Source organism: Aulostomus chinensis, chromosome 16, assembly GCF_037954235.1.
Source record: "Aulostomus chinensis isolate RoL2024-O1b breed Wild chromosome 16, RoL_Achi_v1.0, whole genome shotgun sequence".
Lineage (NCBI taxonomy): Eukaryota > Metazoa > Chordata > Actinopteri > Syngnathiformes > Aulostomidae > Aulostomus > Aulostomus chinensis.
Window position 1 is genome coordinate 25,287,623 of NC_141335.1, and position 22,253 is coordinate 25,309,875.

At 46.6% G+C, this 22,253-nt stretch overlaps 2 protein-coding genes and 1 long non-coding RNA gene across 3 annotated transcripts in view; 1 reads left to right on the forward strand and 2 right to left on the reverse strand.

Annotated features, from left to right (window-relative positions):
* micu1 (mitochondrial calcium uptake 1) overlaps positions 1-2,395 on the reverse strand; it is a 28,099-nt gene extending 25,704 nt beyond the window's left edge. Inside the window, exon 1 of the mRNA XM_086179885.1 lies at positions 2,234-2,395. The gene's annotated coding sequence lies outside the window, so the exon portion shown is untranslated. The remainder of the gene's footprint in view (positions 1-2,233) is intronic.
* Positions 2,396-7,757: 5,362 nt separating this feature from the next.
* LOC147247958 (uncharacterized) lies at positions 7,758-8,421 on the reverse strand. Its single transcript, XR_015109530.1, has 3 exons — positions 8,288-8,421; positions 8,057-8,172; positions 7,758-7,955 (listed from the first exon to the last, which is right to left on the reverse strand). It is a non-coding gene; the product is annotated as an uncharacterized LOC147247958 (long non-coding RNA).
* An 82-nt stretch (positions 8,422-8,503) lies between these two features.
* mcu (mitochondrial calcium uniporter) overlaps positions 8,504-22,253 on the forward strand; it is a 52,629-nt gene continuing 38,879 nt past the window's right edge. Inside the window, exon 1 of the mRNA XM_086181118.1 lies at positions 8,504-8,666. Coding sequence (XP_086037244.1) covers positions 8,550-8,666 — 117 coding nt within the window. The 5' untranslated portion in view covers positions 8,504-8,549. The remainder of the gene's footprint in view (positions 8,667-22,253) is intronic.

Here is a 22,253-nt window from a genome sequence, read left to right on the forward strand (position 1 = left end):
TTCTCCCTCCGTGAACAGCAGCACATACACACACTCCACGGCAGCTGCTGAGGCTGCAGCACCAGAGGCCAATCTACTGTGCTTTAATAAAGGCTAAAAAATAAAATAAAAAGTTTGATTTGTACGCTGCTTCACTGTACATCATTGTTGTTTATGTACTGAATCATAAATCATCTCTGACTCCAATCATGACCCCAGAAATGGAAACAAGAGCAAACTGTGCACCCCAGAAAAACTCGTGTTGGGATTCCTCCGGGGAGACGATCGCCATCCTTCCAGAAGGTCTTCTGTCTTTGGATGTTTTGTTGATGACGATGAGGGGAAAGCAGCCCAACATGCCAGTTAAAAATCTCCCAGGTGTTCAATTAAGTTGAGATCTGTCTTGCGAAACCCACATCATTAAGCGGTCCCGCTGCTCTGTGAGGGAGCATCTGCATGGGTTATGTTTCAACTCTCATTCATTCAGGTTGGTGCTTAATTTCCCACCTGCACCCATCATGCCCTCACCAGCCTTAAATCAACTGCTGCCCCCCAATAGCTTAGAACCCCCACTACAGTTTTACATTTAAGTTCCTGCTGTTGTATAATTTTTCTTGTTTAAAAAAAAAAAGCCTTTAAGGACATCAATCTTGCGCATTTTAAAAGCATCAAGTGCTGTGGCACCACCCCAAATCAAATCCAGCACTTTCGAACTTATGACAAAGCACACTGGGACCTGGAGCTGAACCAGAACCTGGTAAATCAATATTTCTCATCATCATCACAATTCTCCACAAGGTGACAGTGAAATGTTGAGTTTCCCACTTGGGACACATGAGTGTTTATTCTGAGTGAGTGAGCACCACTTGGTGCCTGGATGTTTCCATCCTGAAAAAAAAAACAAAAAAAAAAAGGGGCAGTTTCCCCTCCGCAGCCGCAGGCACTAAAAATGTCACGCAGTCAGTTCACACTAGTAAACTGAACCATTTTAAGAAGCTGAACTTTCCCTTCTCTGGAGCTGGGGGATGCTTCCTGCCTCCAAGCTATAAACACAGGGAAGAGTAACCTTGGAGCACAAACAATGTCTGCTTCCTCCCCTCAAACATCATCAGGTTGGAAACTTTCAAACATCATACATAAAGAACAGCGATTTCATTTTCCCGAAGTCCACATGAAACACATGCAGTATGACAGAAGAACCCTGCAACCTCCCCTTCGTGAGGATTCCTCGTGAAACTGGACGGACACCGGACCACTAAAACGTTTTTTTTTTACACAATGTCACATTTTCATTAACGCCAGAAGGCGGCTAATGTGAAGCGCGACTGCTGCAGCCACTATCGCAGCAACATTCAACAAACAGGACTGGAGTTTTTTCTTGAAATAACCAACAACTGCACTGAAAGCTTCTGTTGACATGATGGATCATCACGTGTTGAAGCTTTCTGGGACGTGACCCTCGATTAAAAAAAATTAAAAAATCCTCTGAAATCAAAAAATTGTATGTAATAAGCTCATGTAGATTTGATTGCAGGTTTTCAGAATGGGGTTTGAACCTGTGTCCTGTGGTGCCACCTCCACTGTTGGTGGCAGGAGTTTGGTTATGGTTAGGTGTAGGGGGGCTTCAGGTCAGGGTCAAGGGTCAAGGGTCCGGGGTCAGGTCCAGCATGTGGGATCAGGTGAGGTCACAGTCAAACAAGGGTTTATAATGGTTAAGATACCTTCAGGTTACTAGCAGGAATTAGGACATCAACAACAGAACCATTTGCTTTATTCCATCAATCAACTGTAGCTACAAAACTAACTTAACTTCAACAGGAGCCTCCTCCAATGAGCTCCAAAGGAAGGAAGGCTGTCATATTAGAATTAGTATCTGTCTAATGGTGGACTAGGCAGACCCTCCTCCATGACTCTGACTTTATCAGCACCATCATCGTGTTGAAGGAGTTTACTTGGGCTTGCACGACGGCTGTCAGCGACCCAGAAGTTGCTCGTTTGACGCGTGAGGACCGTGTTTGTTGTCGTTGCTGTATCCCGGTTGAAGCTGCACTCACACAGCCGCTAACCGCTTACATACATTTCTATTTCCGAGTGTTGAATCATTTGTTCGTGTGTGACTTGTATGTCTAACGAGTCCAGCGCAAGGATGTTATTTGTCGTCCGGCAGCTAACGCTAGCTAGCCAGCTAGCGGCTAGCGCCGCGCGCTGCCTCGTCGGGGAGCTTTGCTAGCTTGGAGGCGACGCGGTTACTCACATGGCTGACAGCACAACCGCCGGTCGGTCCACAATGAGGGCGTCTTCGGGGTTTCAGGGCTTCTGCTTGCCTCCGAAGTCCGCAAAGATGGAGCCCACCGACGCGGTTCCGTGTTGAGCGAGAACCGTGCAGGCAGGGAGGTGGAGTGACGTCACCGCCCCGCCCCTCGGTCGTACGCCCCTGCCAGTGCAGCAGGGTTTACCTTAGTAGCTCACACTTACCGTTATTGTTGTTATTATAGTACTTGCAGTAGTGGTAGTAGTATTAGGGTTGTTAATATTATTGTTAGTATGGTGTGACTCTTTTTAAAACTATAAATACAACTCGCTCCCTCATATCTTGTGCCCACACATTAATTAAATTGAGGGAACAATTTACATCTGTTGGCCCCAAAAAATATACATGCTGTCTCTCACTTTCCCCACAGAAAAATGTCTTTATATACTCGTCTACTTCAGGGTTCCGTATGTTTGATTCAAAGGGGATTGTATGTCATCATCTACACACTGTTGTTGCAGATAATGGCATTTGTGTGTGTGTGTGCGCGTGTGTGTGTGTGTGGGGGGGTACTTTTTCCACATCTTTACACTTACATATTGGTTCAAATGAATAGAAAGGTTGTGTGCAGGTTTAGAAATATAGATTAGATGCAGCTTTTTCAATTCGAAGAACCTTTCAGTTACAAATGAGCTGAAGTGGGAGATGGGACTCTGCTGTCAGTGGCATTTGTCTCGACAGAGCTCTGGTTTGAAACTGCACCTGAGCTAAATGAATTGCCTCCTCACAATGTGCCTGTAAATACTGTTGCCTTGAACCCGTATTGGCTGGGCTGAATGCATAACGTGAATGTAAAAGCAGCTGGGGAGCTGTGCACTGTTGCAGGGGGCTGTCACATCCGATGATAGTTCCGGTCATTTTTCCGTGGAATACGAGCACATATATTCATGTAGTAGGTTGAAATACAGTTCCTCACCAGCGGCTGCTGGGCTGAGTCCAGTCCCCAGCAGCATCCTTTAGGAATTGCCAGGAATGTTTGAAGAGGTTTAGCAACAGAATAAAGTCAACTTTACATTGTCAGTGAGTTTGTGATACATTTATTTGTTGACATTTTTCTAAGTAAATTTCTTTGATAGCCCAAGATGTAAAAGCTGTTTTTGCTCGGTGGAAACGGCAAAACAACGAGCACGTGAACCAACCAGTAGATACGCATTTTTGTCATCTAAAAGGCCGCTTTGCTCTGCTTTCAGCGTGGCTCCGCTGCTGTTTACAGTAACACATTCCTTTTAATGTCTCCCAGCTTTGGAGGAGCTCTCTTCAGCTAAAGAAGGCGAATCCTGTGTTATCCTGCTGATTCAGATCATCAAATTCCTTTCACACTTCCTGCTGGTGTGTTAATGCATTTCAGCTGATTCATAAGCTATAAATTAGTGAAAATGGAGCCAAAGATTTCTCCTCTGAGGATTCGTGATGTACAAGGATAATATGATTCAATGCATTTTAAATGGAACACTGTCCTGTCAAGCGAGGCCAGAGCTTGAGCTTTTTGTCAATATATTGCTTAATCAATATAACTATTACAATAACAAATGGAGCTTTGGTCAAGGGGCCTCAGCAGTCCTCTGTGATTATTTCCTGTCTTTTTCAGAACAGGAAGCACAGGAGTAACTATTTTCAATTAGGATAGACCAACGCAAAAACAGAGAGCACACATTTTGCATTTAAGATCTTCTATTACTCCCAGTGGACTATGTTATGATCACACCCGTCTGTCTGTCTTTCCTGACATCCTCTGTAAAGAAATACCCCCTTCTCCTTTTTTCTATTTGTCTTTTTTTAATAAGAGAGGCTCCCTGCCTGAAACCATCTAGCGTAGCTTTCATAACTGCTAGCAATCTAGCCTCAATATAATTGTTTCTTATTGAAATTTCGTATTGGGTTTGAGCATCTTAGCATGGCTGAGATATGCACAGTCACACGCAGGCTATAGCCATTCATCACAGTCGCTGGTCTGTCTTGCGTGAACGCATCGCATGACTTTTTATCAAAGTCATTTAAAAGTAATCAGCTTCCCAGATGCCACATTAGAGCGGTGCAGGAATAAGTCAGACAACCTGGAATTAAATTAGCATCTGTTTGCTCGCCTCAAAGTCAAAAGTGTTTTCAGTCGAATGATTGAATTTTACCATTTTGTTCCATGGAATAAATCGTCAGCCAATACCACATTGATGAATTATGACGCACTTGTGTGTCCTCAAATCAACTGTTGGTGAAAAGGGTCCAAACAAGACTGAAGCAGAAGGAGTGCAAAGCTTAGTTCATAGTCCACTGTTGGATTTGTACATAAAACAAATGCATTTACATTCCAAGAAATCATTAAAGTAGTGCTCGGTGGTGAGGGCGATGTTGCGAAAATCCAGAGAAAAAAACCTCACTGACTTGTGACAGAGGGAGCCTGTGACTTTCAGTTTGGCCAACAGAGACGCATCACGAGCACATCAGAAACATGACACATTCCAATCCAATGCAAAGACACCACAGCTGGAGGCAGACAGCTGCGACCAGAGAGCATGTGACCTGAGTCTTTTCAGATCCGTCACCATGCCTGTGGCACCCAGTTATGGTGTAGGGTTCAGTTTCTTGGTTCGTTAGCAGGTTGCGCTAAAGGATCAGCTAACAGCCGTGCAAACCCTAAACCATCCCCATACTCAGGTTTCCACTCTGTAACTGTAGAACACTTCCCATTAACACGACTTCATTTGGCTGGAGGGTTAAGCAGCACGATAACTCTTAACATGGCTACCCTGTTACCGTGCTGCAGTAATCTGTACAACAGCACTGCATGCTGACAACTGGACTGCTGTTATGCTATTGTGGTGTTGCAAAGGTGGACCAGGAGATAAGACAGGCCTGCAGAAAAGCCTCCTGTGTGCAATCTTTTTAAGAACCCAGCGACAGTGTTCTGACATGTTTCTCATTTAAGAGAGGCTCTCACTCTCGAGTGCTACTGCACTACAACCCTCTTGTCAATCCATAGCAGTTTGTTGGCTTTACAGCCGCTACAGCACCAGAGACAAGTCTCTGCTGAGCCGCTCGGCTGTGTGAAAACTACAGCGAAACTTGATCCGCAAGCTGCGTCTCTCCATAATGATGAAAAATGACTCAGGTGGCAACCTGCAGACAAAAGAAGGCTCAAGTTTCAGCAGCATTGTTGCTTCGTGGCGTCTGTTTTGTCCAAATGAAAACTAGCATTTGTTGCCGAATTAGGTCAGCGTACATTTTGGTGGTTGATTGGTGCTGTGGTGACATAGAGGTTACACACCCACGCATGCTTGATTGGAGCATAACCTTTTTTGGTGCACTCGTAGGAGGGCTCCTTGAAGCCATGATTTCAGACATGAACACACATCTGCACACACACACATGCATACACACCTCTTTTCTACTCTGCTCAATGGATTCATCTCTGACCTTGAGATATGCTTCCAGGGAGTTATGTCTCTTGAAGTTTGTTTTTTTTTTAAACTGAGGCCAGATGAATGTGGAAAAGGTTAATCTTCCGATGACATTGAATGTCTAAATTCTTTCAAATGATATGTTGGAAAGTGGATTCTATGAGGTACGATGTGGATGTGTCTTGAAAGTAAACCTGATCGTGAAATTAAACGAGAGCTGACTGTAGATTCCTCATTAGCAATTCAAAAAATATTATTTCAGCTCAGAAAACTCCTTCAGAGTCTCAACAGCAGTTGATGCCTTTAATATCTGCCTGAATTATATTTGTTTGCTGCTCCTGAACCTCAGTGTCTGTCTCTGCTTATCTAAGACTACAACTGTGACGCTGAAATCCTGGCAAAACATTATAGGCTAAAAAAAAACCATACTGCCTTGCAACTATACTTCCTGGTGCCGTTACTCCCTGTGTTTTTCCAAAAAGTGTTTGGTGAATGGAGTTCATGATGTAATTTTGCAAAAGGTTTTTGTATCATAAAGTCTGATATGTGTACCCTTTGTGTCGAGTAGCTATTGCTTAGATGTAATAAATGTAAATTAAATCTGGTTTCACCCATTTCAAATGAATATTTTACAACGTGAATACGATGTAGAGAAAAAACTGCAACTCTCCCAAATGGAAACCTTAAACTTCAGGATGAAATGTAATACCTGCAGGTATTTTTAACTTTACTGTGCTTCTGTTGCGTGGACTGCTGACGCTGCATGTGCAAATGCATACTGGCCCGGTGCAGTTGCAGAGACACAGTCGAGGTTTACGAGAGACACACAAAGATGCGCTCTGTGAATCGATGCAGCGTTTCCATGCCCTGAACAGGTCCTCGTCCACAAGTGAGAATTTGCATTTAAATTGCATCGCCCACGCAGCCCCGATGCACCTGGAGACCTTCAGAGGGAACTGGAAGGAGTCCCCGAGCAGTGACATATTTATCATTGTATTTCAACAACTAACATCAAAAAGAACCGTCACCAGCATACGAACCAAAACTTACATGACTTATTTTTATATTTTTTCTATTTCTGCAGGTGAACGATACAAAATACCTACATTCTTGTGTATTAACTGGCGACGCTGCTTCCTCCCTCACCCAGCACAGGTGTGGTGGATCAGTTGGGTGGATGGGCTTGCGGCAGACTTGGTCAAAGATTAAGCTGAACAGGTTGGATTGTGGGGGCATCTCCCTGACACTCATTGACCAAAAGGACCCATTACCACCTCTATTACCTGCATTTGCAGTGGCCGAGTGATTCTGGAGAAAACAAAACTCGCTTCTGTTCATGTTCTGCCTTTTGAACGCAGATGCTCTGAAATTCCTTCAAGTCCTTCCACATGAAGCAGGAAGCCACACAGTTGAAATGTCACTGAAGATCAGCACAGTTAGATTTGAGTGGGACACCGTGGCAAGCAGGGCTGAAAGACAAGCCAACAGACACATTGACGGAGGACTTGATGGTGCTAAGATGTAGAGAGGAGTAGATGTGGTTAACACACAGCCTTTGAGACGTATTGCGTCTCTTCGATGATGTTCAGCTCCACACTAGGATTTGCACGAGTATAGTTTGAGGAGGTGGACCAACATAAAGGTCACATCAAGCAGAAAGTGACTTGGTAATACGGTTAGGCTCCTACTGACTGAGCCGGCACGGGTAGAAATGATCCCATTCTATGTGGTGAGCATGCATGAAACAAACCTTTAATTAGTGTAATAAATTACTCTTGTGCTTACACTTTGTCAGAGAGGCTGCAGTGAAACTGAGACGGGCGGTTTTTAAACTCCTATATTACTCACTACTACAAGCCTGTCGTGTGTGTTACTGTTAATGAATGATAATCATCATTAATACTGATTACAGTGGGGTTTTTTTTTAAAAAAAGACAAAAATATACTTCAAATATTTGGTGTCAGTTTTCCACACATTCAAAACTGCTTCGTGATATTAAAACATGAAGCAGTTTCACAAAATGTGATTAACTTTCTTTTCCAGCTCTTTATTTTGATGTTTTAACACTGGATTTTTATTTATTTATTTTTTTACAATCGAAGCTGTTTAGTATAAAATATAACCAGCAGGTTGAAAATTGGCTCCTTGAAATTTGGTATCGAATGACAAGACATCTGCTTCTTCATATTCATTGAGGAGGAGATATAAATGTACTTTTTTTGTTGTTGCAATTTTTCTTCCAGCTCAAACACTTGCACCAAAAGCATCCCTGCAGACATGAATCAACAAGTAATCAGTCAGGCCCTTGTTGCTATCCATGTGTCAGAAGTCAGCTGAAGTAGATGAACCGATGGCCAGCAGGGAACCTACCTGGCAGTCCTCGAACAGTTGGGTTGGTGCAGTAAAAGTATCAAAGGTCGACACCCGGCCCAGTCACGCGTCACCGATCTACCAGGTTTTTATCTTCCCTCTGCGCGGGTCAACTTCTGACAGCGTTGAAACAGGAACCAGCAGTTAAAGTTTGCTTTGGTTGTGTAAATGTGCTTCATCCCATGTAGTTGCCCCCCTGCTGAGAGACAATCCCGACCCAGCACGCCTCACCTGGGACGAGCTCTTCCTCCTCAGACTTCATAACACAGCAACTTGGATTTATTATCGACGAGGGACACGCAATCTGTGCGGTTTGTTGTGAATCACCAGCATCAAAGCGTTCGCATGCTGGTGCCACACTGGGCATGTGTATGAAAGCGTAGGCCAGCCCCGCAAACCCGCCCACCACCACCACCCCCCCCCCCCTCTTCCCCTCGGTGCGTCTCGGTCCGCCCGCAGCAGTCTCCTTCCCCGGCGAGCTTCCACTACAGAGATGGCTGCGAAAGTGTGCAGATCAGTCCTCCTGTTGTCCCGGAGCAGCGGAGCGGTGGCCGGCAGCCGCCCCGCACTTGTTGTCTCTTCCCAGCGACACCATCAGCACATGAGACCGGTAAGTCCCGGGACGTGTGTGCGCTGAGGGAGAGGTGTAGGAGCGGGTAGGCTGGACCGAGGAGAGGCGGCGGGCAGGCTGCGCTTGCTGGCTCGCTGGCAGGCTAAGGAAGTAAAGCTAACTAGCCTGAAGATCCCGCGTACATGTCTTTTCTTGGCTGCGCTGTAGGTGAGGCACCAGATGAGTCATGGTGACCCACTCTTTGGTCATTTTAACCCACGGCGGGACGTGGAGCTTCCACACAGGCAATGCAGGGGTGGTTTTTGGAGCCGGAGCCCAGTGGCGCTGCCCTGCCGTTTACAGTAACTGGCCCTCACTCACTCGCCTTCCTCATCAAACCGCATGTTTTCTGCCGTGCCCTTCAACTTTGCAGGCACATTTAATGGACCCTGATGTGTTCTAATTACTGCTTGATGGCAAAGGGTTTGTATTATCAGCGGTTGGTGCTGGGATTGTTGTCACCGACGACTGGAGATGTGTGTATTCCTCTTATTTTGCTGCATTAAGGATGTATTTGTGTGAGCAGGTCTTCCTTCATCTCCTGGCTCCTACATGCTGTGTGAGCTGCAGTGGGATGGTGCAGCAGTGGCAGCAGAAACTCAGAATAACGAATGTGTGCACACAGCCTGACTCCAGATGTGCGCTCACACGTATGAGACTTCTCTGAAACATGGAAGTCCACCCTTCCGTAGATGATGTCAGACTCTCCAGTCAGCCTGCCGGCAGTTCTCCCCTCCCCGCGGGTGTTTCCCCACTCAGCTGGGAGATCCTGGGTTTTCCTGCAGGCTGATGCAGGTCTTTCCACCGCTGAAGCGGTAGATGCAGCCGTGAACAGGAAGGCTTGCACACTCTTACTATACTACAGTAGTTGCACATCTTGTTCCCGCTGCTGCTGCTGCTGCTGAAGCTCTGAGCTTTACAACAGCAGCAGCAGCCCTGCGAGGGAGGTGAAACACAGGATGGACTTGAATACAAAGGAATGAGGAAGTCATTGCAGCCCCTCACCTCGAGCCAGGAATGCTGTGATCGGACAGCTTCTTGTCCACATGACTCAGCCTCTTCCTCTCTGGGTATCACGTTTTTACCTTCTGTATGGTTTCCTTTTTTTTTTTTTTTTTACTTCTCCCATTTTCAAACACACACCTTTGCAACTAAACGAGGAACAGGCTTGCATGGAGGTTAATAAGCCGTCTTGGTCCTCAAGGTGGCCCCTGGTGTGGTCATGTAGAGCACGTCTGCCCCCATGGAGAGTTATTATTCGCTGCTCCTCCAAAACGAGACGACTATAAGTGGTTCAGCAGGGTGGTCTGCAGCTCATTGTGCCTCAGCCCTCGCCCGCACGAATAAGTTTTCACTTGATGTCAGTCTGCTTGGGCTTTGTTTGCCTGGCGTGTTGTGTGTTCGGTCAGTGAAGCGCGGCCAATGCGGGTCCTTACTCGGTCTGGCGCTGGGCTGGTTATGAGTCCCTCACAGCAGAGGGGGAGCTCTGGACTTGGGTCCGGAGGCCCGCAGTGGGACACTTCTCATGGGTCAACATCATACAAGGAGCGTCTTTTTAAGGGGAGGTGTTTAGTGGTCCTAAACTTAGCCTGCATCCCTGAAACATTGGACCTCCTGCTGTGGCTCTTCTACCCCACAGACGTGGACGTGAAGCCTGGAGTCGAACCAACATCAAGATTTCATGACGGCGTGAGAGCGTGAACAGTTTCTACTCTTTATTCAGCCTCATAATTGTCTTCTTAGCTCACCGCCACCAGCAGCAGGTAGCCTAGCACGTGGGGCCGGCGGTCGTCACCTGACGCACAGCGTCCACTTACCTGTGTGTGTGTGTGTGTGTGTGTGTGTCTGTTTTGATTATTGCAAATAGCAGATGTTTATATCATCGACATCTAACAGAAGTGTACATGATATTCACATTTTGTTCTTTAAAACCCATGTAAACTTTGTGAATTTGGAAAATATTCATCTGATGACCATTTCCCACACACTTGGAACACCCATCAAGCATATGTTTAACAGGTTTTTTAGACTTGAGCGAAATTGGGCCAGCATAACTAATATTTGTCCAACCCACTGACTGATGCCAGTTTATTTAAGACACAAAAACAAAGACCAGATCTGCTGATATGATGGTGCATCGTTCTCTCAACCATGTTAGAGAAAGTTCAGTAATTTCCCCCAGAGGAACTGGGCCCGCCCACAGCTCTCTGATTGGCTAGTTGTATTGTGAGCTCCAGTCAGAGGACGAGTAGGAGAGGGTCTTCCTGCAGAGTGGTCTTTTTATTTATTGATGGAGGATTTTGAGAGAATACGACAAATGTGTTCGGTGCCCCCCCCCCCCCGGCTCCTGTAGCGAGCAGGTTAACCACTCTGACCACCACCAGAACCGTGGTCCAGGTGTGGTGATGCAAGCAGGCAGCTGGTCTCCAGGCGCTCACATTTACCCCCCACCAGATCACCACTGAGTCAGCTGTCTTGTGGTGGTGTGGCTGGGGGTGGGGGGGCATCATGGTGGATACGCTGCCCTCATAAAATAGACATAAGTCACAAGTTCTTCACGCTGAAGATGTTGGATTTAGAAGATAGCGTTTCATGGGGATTGTCCAGGAAATGGCTTATGTTGCCATTTAATGCGTCGTGTTCATTAAAGATGAGGAGGAGGTGGCCGGAGTGGTGGGGGCAGCAGGGTCGAGGCCCACCCCGGCTTCTAATCCAATCAGTGTAGGAGTAAACTAATTTATCCCTGCCGCCTCCTCCAGCTCAGCGCTGAAGTTATCCGGATTAGTGTGATAAGAGAGTGACTGTCAGCGTGTGGCTGTTGTCTGCTTGAAGGTGATACGCTTGAATGATTGATAAACCTGTCGTCAGAGGCAGCTCTCATTAATGTAATCCCGTCTTTTATGGCCACACTTCTTTCTGACTGCACGCGCGTGAGCTCATTTACATCAGCCGGTAAATAGGAGCCCTGTGTTGAAAACATTCTGACATGAAATGATGAATTGGATGTCACATCGTCTGTCAGTTCTGTGGTCGAGGCAAATTTATCATTTCTTTCCTCACTTAAGAAGTTGGTGATTGACAGGTCTCCTGTATGTAAAATCATGAATGGCATCATCGTGCCGCTAACGCCGCCGCAGCTGTTCAGGTACCACTTTACTACAAGTCCCCTTATTGATCAGTAATGAGCAGATGTCGGCACGTACAGAGGCGTTCAACAGTTAGACAACTAATGTCTCGTTTTTTGTTTTGCCTCAAATGTGGATAGCAACGGGGGGGGGGGGGGGGTCATAGGTAACGCTGCTTTCTGCCTACAAGCGTATTATAATCCATTTATCACACGTTTGTGTGCTGCTGGGCTCAATACTTGGTTATGGTGACAGATGTTTAGCACAACCTGCATGTCTGCTTTCAGATTAGATCATATCATGTGTCTGCAGGAGATGGATATTTAATGATCTTTGGTCTGCTCTGTTCCATCTTTTCATTAATCCACTATCTCATAGCCTCAATGGCAGTAAAGTGGTTTTCTTTAGTGGCTGCGAGCACTGATCGGACCTCGTCAGGCTACGTGAGGTGTGTGGGATCATTTCTCTGTATATTTGGTCGATATGTAACCCGGTAATCTCTCAGAAACGAGCGAGTAGTCCACTTCACTACAGTCTGCTTCAGTGCCGCAAGCAGGAAATCAAGGAGAGACGACCGGACTTGTGTCGCAGACGTGTCGGCTGGCGCCGCTTCTTCTCTGCTTGCACCTCTCAGGTGCAGGAGTGGGCTTTCCTCTCTGGACATGGCAGCAGTGACCCCTGCCTGTCTCTGCACTGCTGCTGCAGCACGAGGATTTCTGTGCGCATCCATTTTGATTTGCTGTTTGCTTGCATTTGTGAGTCAAAGGTGGATTTGATAGTAAACATACAACAATTACTCATTGAGCGTTAAATAATAAGAACAGCTGTTGTCAAAGTGAGTAATACCACTGCAGGTGGTGGTCCTCCTTTGGTTCTTCATGCTCAATGTTATGTCCTCTCTATATTTTTCTCCACCTCATCTCTACCATCAGCCCTAGATGGGCTTATCACCTCACTCGCACATCCAATTAAATTAAAAACGGTATTTGTAATATTTTATGTGTGAATAAATAATTGCAATATGCATTATGCAAAAAAAACCCCAAACAAAACAAAACAGGTGCTTGAAAGCCCAGAAGAGTTTTTTTTCCAGACAGCAGAGCAGGCACCTCACCGCGCTGCACTGCTTAGTTTTTCTCTGCACCCCAAACTTCTCCTTTTATTAGATTTTCCCGAGCAGAAATTCTGAAACATTCTGAGACAAAACAAGACAAGAATACAGAAGTGGAGTAAAAACACATGCAAAGCAACAACATGCTCACTCACAGCGAGTCCACCTCATTATCCTTCCAATGGTTACAAATGATCTACTCGTAGGACGCGTGTAAGCAGATACTTAGTGACACTGAGTAACTCCTGCGCTCGGGTTCCACTCACTCATTTTCTCGAGCTAAAGCGAGAACACACCTGTCAAGTCTGTCATTTTCACCTGTGCGATTCACCTTTCTGTGCCTTTGCTGGCAGTGTAGTGAAAATGTCACGGAGTGTCGCACCATCAAACAACGTAACAAGTGTGTTGTCATCCTGGTGCCGTGATGAAGCTCTGATGGATTCAGTGGCAGTGCCTCTGGTGGAGTCGCTCTCAGCTCAGCTGCACCGGCCCCCGTGGTCCTCTCGCTTCTGGTTTCTGGGAGCCGTGTGTCTGACCTGGCGAGCCGTCTGCGCCCCAATTAAGAGTGGCGCGTTTGTTCAGCAGAGCCCGCGTCTCTGACTTCTTTTTTTCCTTCTGGTTTCTGTCATCTCTCTCACCGTTTCCACAGCAATTAGGTTGACGGGTGTGTGAGATGTGGAAGCCCGGCTGGGACGGGCTTTCCTCCGTGTTGGCAGCGTAGCTCTCGGCCCAAAGAGGCGGTGAACATATCAGAGGCTGCAGGAGATGAAGAGATAGCATCCTCATAGTCTCTCCGCTGCTCAACATGGCTCATTATTCCTCATTTGTTGGATATTTTATGGTGATGATCACCATCAGATAGCCTTCAATGACACTCCTAATGTGTGTGTTCATGACTGCAGTTCTGCCTCTTCGTCAAGTATCGTTTTGACTTTTCTTGTAGGACAGAATTCAGGAAAAAGACACTTGGGATAATTAACCCTTCATAAATTCCCCCTAGTTCGTTTTTTGGGGGCTTTTTGGGGGGAGAAATTTAGTCATTTTGGACCATAAAGTTAATTTTAAGTCTGTAAAATATCCTTCTTCCCTAACAGATCTCTGTCACAAGCGTTTGATAATGACGATCGTTGCAAAAGACAGAAAATTGTGTCTTTTGTAGGCTGAAGTTTTAACTTGTTGTGTTGGTGCTGGAAACAGCCCAGTGCAGGTCTCAGTCATGACAATATGGGAGTGACATGACGACGAACCACACACTGATCACCACATTTGAGGGATCACGGCAAAAAAAATGTAAAAACAGATTGAAAATGAATTATATTGGCTGATGTATCAGTGTCATCAGCGCCGGCTGCTGAGCTGAAAGACCCAGCTCATCCAGAACCACTGAAAGAAATTAGGAAGTGACTGACCAGTCAGAACCTCGACCACCCGGCAGTAATGAAGCTCCTGGTTGGTTCTCGTAGTTGATGATGTCGTTGGCAAAACCGAGCCGTGGAAAATTGTCTGGTAAGCGACAAGCGTCACTGCAGTCACTGTCTGAACAGTTAACAGTCACTGCAGAAATAGACTGAAGAACAGGAGGATGAACGAGTGGAGGTCCTCAGCGGAGAAGACGCTTGCTTGGTTCTTCCCACTGGACTTGGGATGTGATGGCGTCTCAATAAGACGAGCCCGACTATTTTTTACTATTTTTGTTTTTTTTCGCAGCGAATTTGAGAGCACGTTGGAAGGCTCATGCATGTCCAACCCCGCTGCGCTCTGGGAGTCCCTCCTGCTACGCCGCCAGTAGCCTGGCACTTGTGGTGTAAAGATCCGTGAGCAGGTTCTGTGGTAGAGGTGGCTGTTGGTAGTGTATGGTGCAGCAGATATTATTTGGATGCACTGACTCCTGCTGTTCATTAATTATCAAGATGCTGTAGCCGTGTAATGGAGGAGACGATTGTGCAGGACCAGGTCCTCATTAGTGCTCTGGGAGGGATTTCACCCTTGAAGTGGTAAATGGCTGGTGAACTTCAGCTGTTGGCGCAGACTAATTAGCTGCTTTCCGTGTTTCTGTGTGGCCCAGTGTGTCTCCAGCCGAGTCTGAAAAGGACATTAAACTAGGCCAGTGTGTGTAATGTGATGATGGATGGAGGCAATGCTTGGTTACCCCCTGGCATCTCTGGGACAGCGGGCTGGTGGCGTCCTCTGCCAGGACGACAGGTGAGGCTGGAACCTGAAGGTCAGCAGCAGCACAGACCTCCGTGCTATTAGGTGTGAGATGGAGCTCGTTATTGTGACAGCTGTGCAAATCTGCCGGGTCCAAACACACAGCGTGAATGAGAGGGGCACATGGAGCCAGAATGAACGCCAGCCGTACCCACATCAGTCAGTGGACACGAGACAGGTGAAGACATGTCTGGATGGAGGGGTTCTGCTCTGAGTCACCTGGTTTGGACCAGTCTGTGTCCTCCTGCTTGGTAACAACTTGCGTACTTACCTGCAGGGTTGCTCCTTTTCGCCACACTTTACGCCGTGGAAGTGCTGTAGCTCACCTGGGTTTCTCCCAGTGACTTGAAACGCCTGTTTTTATGACGGTTTTATTGACTTTTGAAATTACATTTCACTTCTGCTTTACATAAAATTTTGTCACTCTGGAGCAAGGGAGCAACAGAAGCACAGTAAAGGCACGATTAGTCACATGTGCAGACCTTTGCTGCGTGATGAGAGTACGCTGAGTAAGTGGCGGCGCTCGTGTGACACACCTGTGACCTGCCCTCTGGGTATTTATTCAGATTTACTCCACTTGCGTGCAGCACCAGTGTAAACTCCCTGCTCCATAACGAGTACCTGCCATCTTCAGATGATACGAATGAGTACCGGGTAAAGTTAATCAATTAGTGATGAATGTTGGTCAATGGAGTGAGAGAAGGAGAGAGAGTGAGGTCATGTGACATCATCCCTGCAATGAGTCCAAGCCTGACTCAGTCAGCGGTGAGCTAGAGCGTCACAGCCATGGCTGCACAGAGGGAAATAGATCACGCTGAGTAAGTGGCGGCGCTGAGGAATGAACCGTATTATTCAGCTAATGCTAGCAGCACACCTGGATATGTGGTTTGGACCAGAAAAGCAACGTAGGGTGACACTAATGCACGAATAACCTCCACGCCATGGTGCAGTCCATGACGGAGCGTCATGTTGATGGGGCAGCGGTCCAGACCGGCCGCTCAGCCGTCGCTCAACCACAGCTTCCACAGGTGAGTGCTGGAATGTAGTGAACTGAGAGTTTTAGCCTCAACTCATGCTAGGGAAGTTGACATGTCACTGTTTCTGACACAGCGGTAGGCACACCCCTCTCTGGTAGAGTGCTGCCCCTGCTGATGTGGAGGATGAAATAGCACAGGCTGGTTGACCCCTTAAACCCTCTGGGATCAAAGTTTGAGGCGTCGGCTCATCTGAAAGACTTTTATCACCTTCATGTCCTTCTCACATGGAGGGACATGATGCTCCCGAGTCCTGCTGGCTCATGGTCCAGGCTTATTTGCTTCAGATTGATGGAACTCTGCCCTGCATTTATCACCATATGCAGCTAATTAGACAGAGAGGAGGCGGGGTTGACCTCTCCTTCAGGACATATCGATTCTTTGAATTAATTTTGAATTAATGCAGGCCGTTTGCTGGCTGCGTGAGTGTACAGACACCGTGGACAGTGAGAATCGAGTGTTTGATGAATAACCGTCATTCATAATTCCAGTGCTATTGTTGCTCCAGTGGCATCTGTGTGCAAACTGCCATGATTTCCTGTTTCACCTGCATTGCCAAAGCAAGCGAGTCTCACCTTGTCGACTCAAATCTGTCCAGGCAGACACGCGAGTCACATTCAGAGTCTCTGTCTTCTAATGGAAGTAAAAAGCAGCTCTCAGATTCGTGCTCCTATCGGCTCCATGATAATAGAGCGGCTTTCTCTTCCCGCTCAGTGTTCCTCAAGTCTCTCGTTTATCTACATTGTGCTGTATTTTCTCTAGTGAAAACAATATGCTGTATCAAATCCAGCAGATCCATAAATTACAATTGTGTGTGGGAAATGGAAAACAATCATTTCAGAGCAGCAAGAGAAGAATAGAGAGAGTGGCAGCAGGAGAAGACGCTAACTAGCTGACTGTCAACAGTGAGGCAGTTCTAATTGGTAGCTGATGCATGAATGAATCCTGTTTTAATGACCGACTAATGGCTGGAATGTTGTTTAGAGGAATATTGGGTGGATTCCCTCAGCCTCAAGCTCACCTCTCTCACTGGAGAGAGGCTGGGAGCCGAGCTTCGTTCCAGCGTTCACGTCTCACTGCCAGCAGAGCTGAAATACAACCACGTCCCTCTCTGTGACGAGTGTGAAGCAGATGGTTAATGTCCTCCTAACGGCACAATTAGCAGACACAAAAACTGTCAAATGTATAGTTGTGTCTGTACCGTTTATGTGTGTCTACTGAACACTCATGTGACGATGCTACAAGAACCAGAAACAGTGTTGCTGTGGTTTTCCGTCTCCTCTCTGAGTCTCTGTGTTCCAGCCGGAAACAGTCAGAGGTTCTGAGCGTCAGGGTTCTGATGGGCCGAGCGGCAAGAATCAACCCAAGGAACGTCTGAAATGACTCAGGTTGTATTTGGAGAGGTTAAATTACGACTGTACCTTTACATTGAAAATTATCAAACATTTCAAGAGCAGGAGACAGAATTTTTAAGGTGTAAAATCTTTCCAAAATAAATCACTTTGAGTTTCAAGTAGCCTCGATCCTTTCTTCACAATAAACATGGAAGAGTGTTTGAAAAACTGCAGCACTGTGGTACAGCCCTCACTCAGCTATTACTTAAGTCTCTTAAATGCCTCTCACACACACACACACACACACACACACACTCACTACTTCAAGAAGGCCCCATTGCGGACGTTACAATTTGCAGAGGTCATGTCGACGCCTCGTCGTCACCTCCTGACGCTAGCTTGCTAACCCCAGGTATCATGCTCAACTAGCAGGTGAGAGATTGTACCGGAGTCTGGGTGCAGGGATCAGAGGGGGTTAGAAATGTAAGCAGAGGCAAAGCTGTAATGAAAAGATTCTTAAAATGATTTCTGAACTTGGCTGGAAACCAAGAGTGACGCTAAAAGCAGGGAGACGAGATCTTTAGTCTCCCTGCTGCATTCAGGATGAGCTGAAGACCCGTAGAGACACATGGAGGCAAAAAGGTCAACAGAACTCCAGGTGGGATCCGATGAAGCTGCCGATGATGCTAGGATAACTGGTGATTGCAGTATTTCCTCAGTTGAAAGCACTAAACAGGACTGAACCAGTTTGACAATTTAAAATGGAGGTCTAAAATGTCGCCCTAAATCCTGGAGCATGATTTGAAGTCCCAGCGTCGTCGTACAGTCCTGAGAGCTGTAAAACACAAACACGGATAGAAAATCACAGCCGCAATGAAGTTGGATTAAAAAAAAATGTGAACAAGAATTTGATTGACAAATCCAAATTTCAGTGAAAGTGCAAATACCAATACCTACAGAGTCGTAATCTCACCAGGATGAGTGCACAAATACTGCTAACGTAAACGTGCAAATAACGTTTTAGTGCAGTTGCGCCTGCAGCGACACAGAACAGTGTGACAGTTGAATTTGATGAACTGGGAAATTCTCAGTCATTACTGGGACACATCTGTGCTCCATTGTATTATTGTTGAACATGAATAAAATACAACCAATGAAAGGCTTTAAAGAGGAAAAATTACACTTTAATTGCCTCGCCACGCACACACAAGCACACAAATTAGCTTGCGAGCTCGTTTTCCAGCTGGATCGATGCACGAGGTTAATGGCAGGAGGGCTGACATTTTTAAGTGTACACCTTTATTGTCCTGGTGAAGAGAGACTGGGCCGACCAGCGTCTCCTCCCGGAGGTGCAGAGGACACATCAGACTGCGACGCCGGCAGCATCCGTTTATCAGCGGGCTGAAACATGCTGGTGTTAAGTTACTGAGGAAATGAGGGCTCCGCTGGTCGTGGTTAAACAGGATGCATGCATGCTGTGACATCATCCTTGTGTGGAGGACATTGTGGCTAGTGGGAGTGTGTGTGTGTGTGTGTGGGGGGGGGGGGACTTGAGAGGAATTATTGGTCCGCGGTGACTTGGTGAGGCGTGGTGCCAAGCAGGCTGCTGTTTGTTTGTTTGTTTGTCGCTTCTTCTTCGCGTTGGCTGGCGTCTACCCTAGGTGGCTGCTTGGCACACATTCCTTCAACGCGTCACAATGGAGCTCCTTTCAACTCGTGACACATCCAGTAGTACTACTGCTCACTTTCTGCCAAGAGCAAAGAGGCAGCGTGAAGATTTGACGTGTGTCTGATTAAATAGTACATTAGTAGAAATTAGTCGCCATCAACCGACGATCAAAGCGTCTTCAAAGTCCACGAGGAAGCGACACAGACAGAGGAATGTCACGTCAGCAGTTTCTGTAATTAGGAATTAAAGGTGCTCTTGGAATATCTTATTGCGCCACTCAGCAGTATTAACAGTAGCTCTGTTTAGTTTATTATACTTTGTCCAACAAAAACTAACAATGTCTGGCCTGAATATTAACACTTGAACTGAAACCACTTGATCCAGTTACACCACGTGTTCAGCCAGAGAGGGATCCTGAGAGTTTTCCAAAGATCAGAATGTTCTCTGTATTTCAGGATTGAATACAAAACATTTTAATAATAAGAAACATCTGCACTCCTTAATGAAGCCAATTACCAATCATTGCATTTAGAAGGGTGATAATCAAAAGTGGTGTCGGTGAGGTGCGGAGGCGGTGGTTCAGGTGCAGCGTTCCCTTGTGGTTGCCTGGCAGCTGCTCGGAGACTCGATTCAACAAAGGTTGTCTGTGACGCGTCTCCTCCAGGAGCTTCCCTGTCTGATTACCTCCAGTTACTGGAGCCTCACGACCTCATGATGTCACACCTGTCAGGCTCTGATTTTATCATTATATGTTGCATCACAAGGGGTTAGGATCCAATATGAGCTGTTAAATCAATATTGCGGCATTGACGAAGAGATGACCGCTGGATCTTTTAGGAAATATTAACACAGTTTGATCATTTTTGATCAGTAATCACCAGTAATGTGGATATAAATGCAAATACTATAACAGAACTGACCTGTTTTCGTCAATGTCATTTCTCTCATTTGTGGTTAGTGCACCCAAACCTTGCTGACCTAATACTGGCGGCCATGACAGTCTGTCCTCAGTCTGAATGGTGATGGGAGGCGACGTCTACAGGAGCAGAGGAATTTAAGAAATAAATACTGACACAGGGTTTGTCAAATCCCTGAGCCGGATACTTTCAAACCGTATTGAGTGACCAGAGGTGTTCACGCACACCTCTCTGACAGCAATGGGTGCTGTTGTGTTGTGGTTATTGATTGGCTGTTAGCCAGAGAGACCCACGCGGCTCAAACGCTCTGATGGCCGGAAGTTTGTTGAATGGATGTTGGCGTTAATTAACTCCTTCCAGCACACGTGCATGAGGTACAGACACATGGAGCAAGGACGCTGCTCCACACAGCCCAGCTGCTGGTTTAAGGTTGACATGAGAAGAGTTGGGGAGGGTCAAGGGTACAGTAGGGGGATTGGGGGGGGCTTAAGTCTCCGTTATGCTTCCTCAGCACTTTGGCGCCTCATTCAGATCAAGCAGTCGTTTTTAATGGCGTGCAGTATTTGCTTTGTGGACTAGAGGTTGTGACCAGATAATCCTGTTAGGAGGCTATTGAGAAACGTCTGGTTTCAGGGATGTACTCATATCATCACAACACAGTACAACATTAATGCAGTATTTCTGTTGACCGACTGTACTGCAGCTTTTCCATTCATAGCAGTCCGTTTTGGATGCTTCACCTAAGTGTCCAACATCATGTCTTTTACGTAATATTACAGCATTTGAGGCGTAATGTATTGGACTGACGAATGGATCTTCTGAGTGGTGGAACGTCTTCAGCGCCATGATGGCGGTGGGAGGCCCAGGGGGCAGCAAGTTAGCGCTGCACAGGTAGAAAAGACAAGGGCGTTGTTGTGTCCAGCTGAACAGTTCCCCAGATTTAATGCAAATCAGCAGCACCTCATGCAGCATCCATCTTTTTTGATAAAGATCCCTGCAGAGTTTGTGGAGGGGTGTCGTAGGAGTCCTGGAAGAACCTATTCAGGTTTGGGGTTCATCTATTGTACATTGGAAAAAATGGGGTTTCTCTGGTTTGGGTTTGGCTCAGGATGCTGCCGCTCTCCTTCAGCCCAGTTGTGCCGTAAGGATCCAGCAAAAACCGTGACGCACTGTAGAGTTGAATCGTCTGTGACTGAATTGGTCGAAGTTGAACTCCTAAATGTACCTGAAGATCCAGACCCATGTGTGCAGGTATGTGAAAGTTAGGTGAGCCTCGTGGCCAATGGTGTGTGTGAGAGAGAGAGAGAGGGAGGGAGAGAGTCAGGGAGAGAGTCAGGGAGAGAGTCAGGGAGAGAGAGATACGATCGCCCCTCAAAGGCACCTCTGGGATGCAGGGCAGTAAGAAGATTGCTTATGTAAATAGGCCTGCAGCTGTAATCCATAGTTGATGAGCTCTCCGACTTGACCGTCAGACGCAGAAGATTTTCAAAGTCTTGCTATTTGGATTCAGAGAGCCCTTAAACATCGACTCACAACAGTCTCGTAGCTCCAATTCGATGAGGTGACGCTCCATAATAACAGCAGCTCTACAGATAGGATCCTGTTTGTGTAGAAAAATGGCAACCCGTGGTCTCGTTAGCAGTCTTTGGGAGTGTGTGTGTGTGTGTGTGTGCGCGCGCGTGTGTGTGTTGCGATGAAGGCCGACAGCCATAATTGGTTTTCTCGGTCATTGAGTTAACGACATGCTGTTTGTTGGAGCTCATCGTTATGGTGCAGCTACACTGGGATATTAATGAGTATGACATTCACGTAGGCTAATGCTAATTAGCCCAAAGCGCATGATTGGGGAGGACTTCTCCTTTCTGCTCACACCCTTTTCTTGATGGGGACTGAGGAAGAACCTGTTAACCCTTAAAAAAACGCCTGTGGTTTTTGCATCAACAGTCCACACATACACGGGTCAGAAAGCACCGGACAGCAGAGTCCCGTGACCTTATGCAGCAGAGAAGGTCACCGCTGACCCTGCTGCACACCATCTGCACACTAATTCGTGCGTGTGTATGTGTGTGTGTGTTTGTGTTTGTCCTGCAGACCTGCTGGCATCAGTTTGAAGCACCAGGGGCTGTCTGTCACAGAGGGGTGTGCAGAGTGGCCCCTGACGTCTGATTGGCTCCCCCAGATGACTAAAA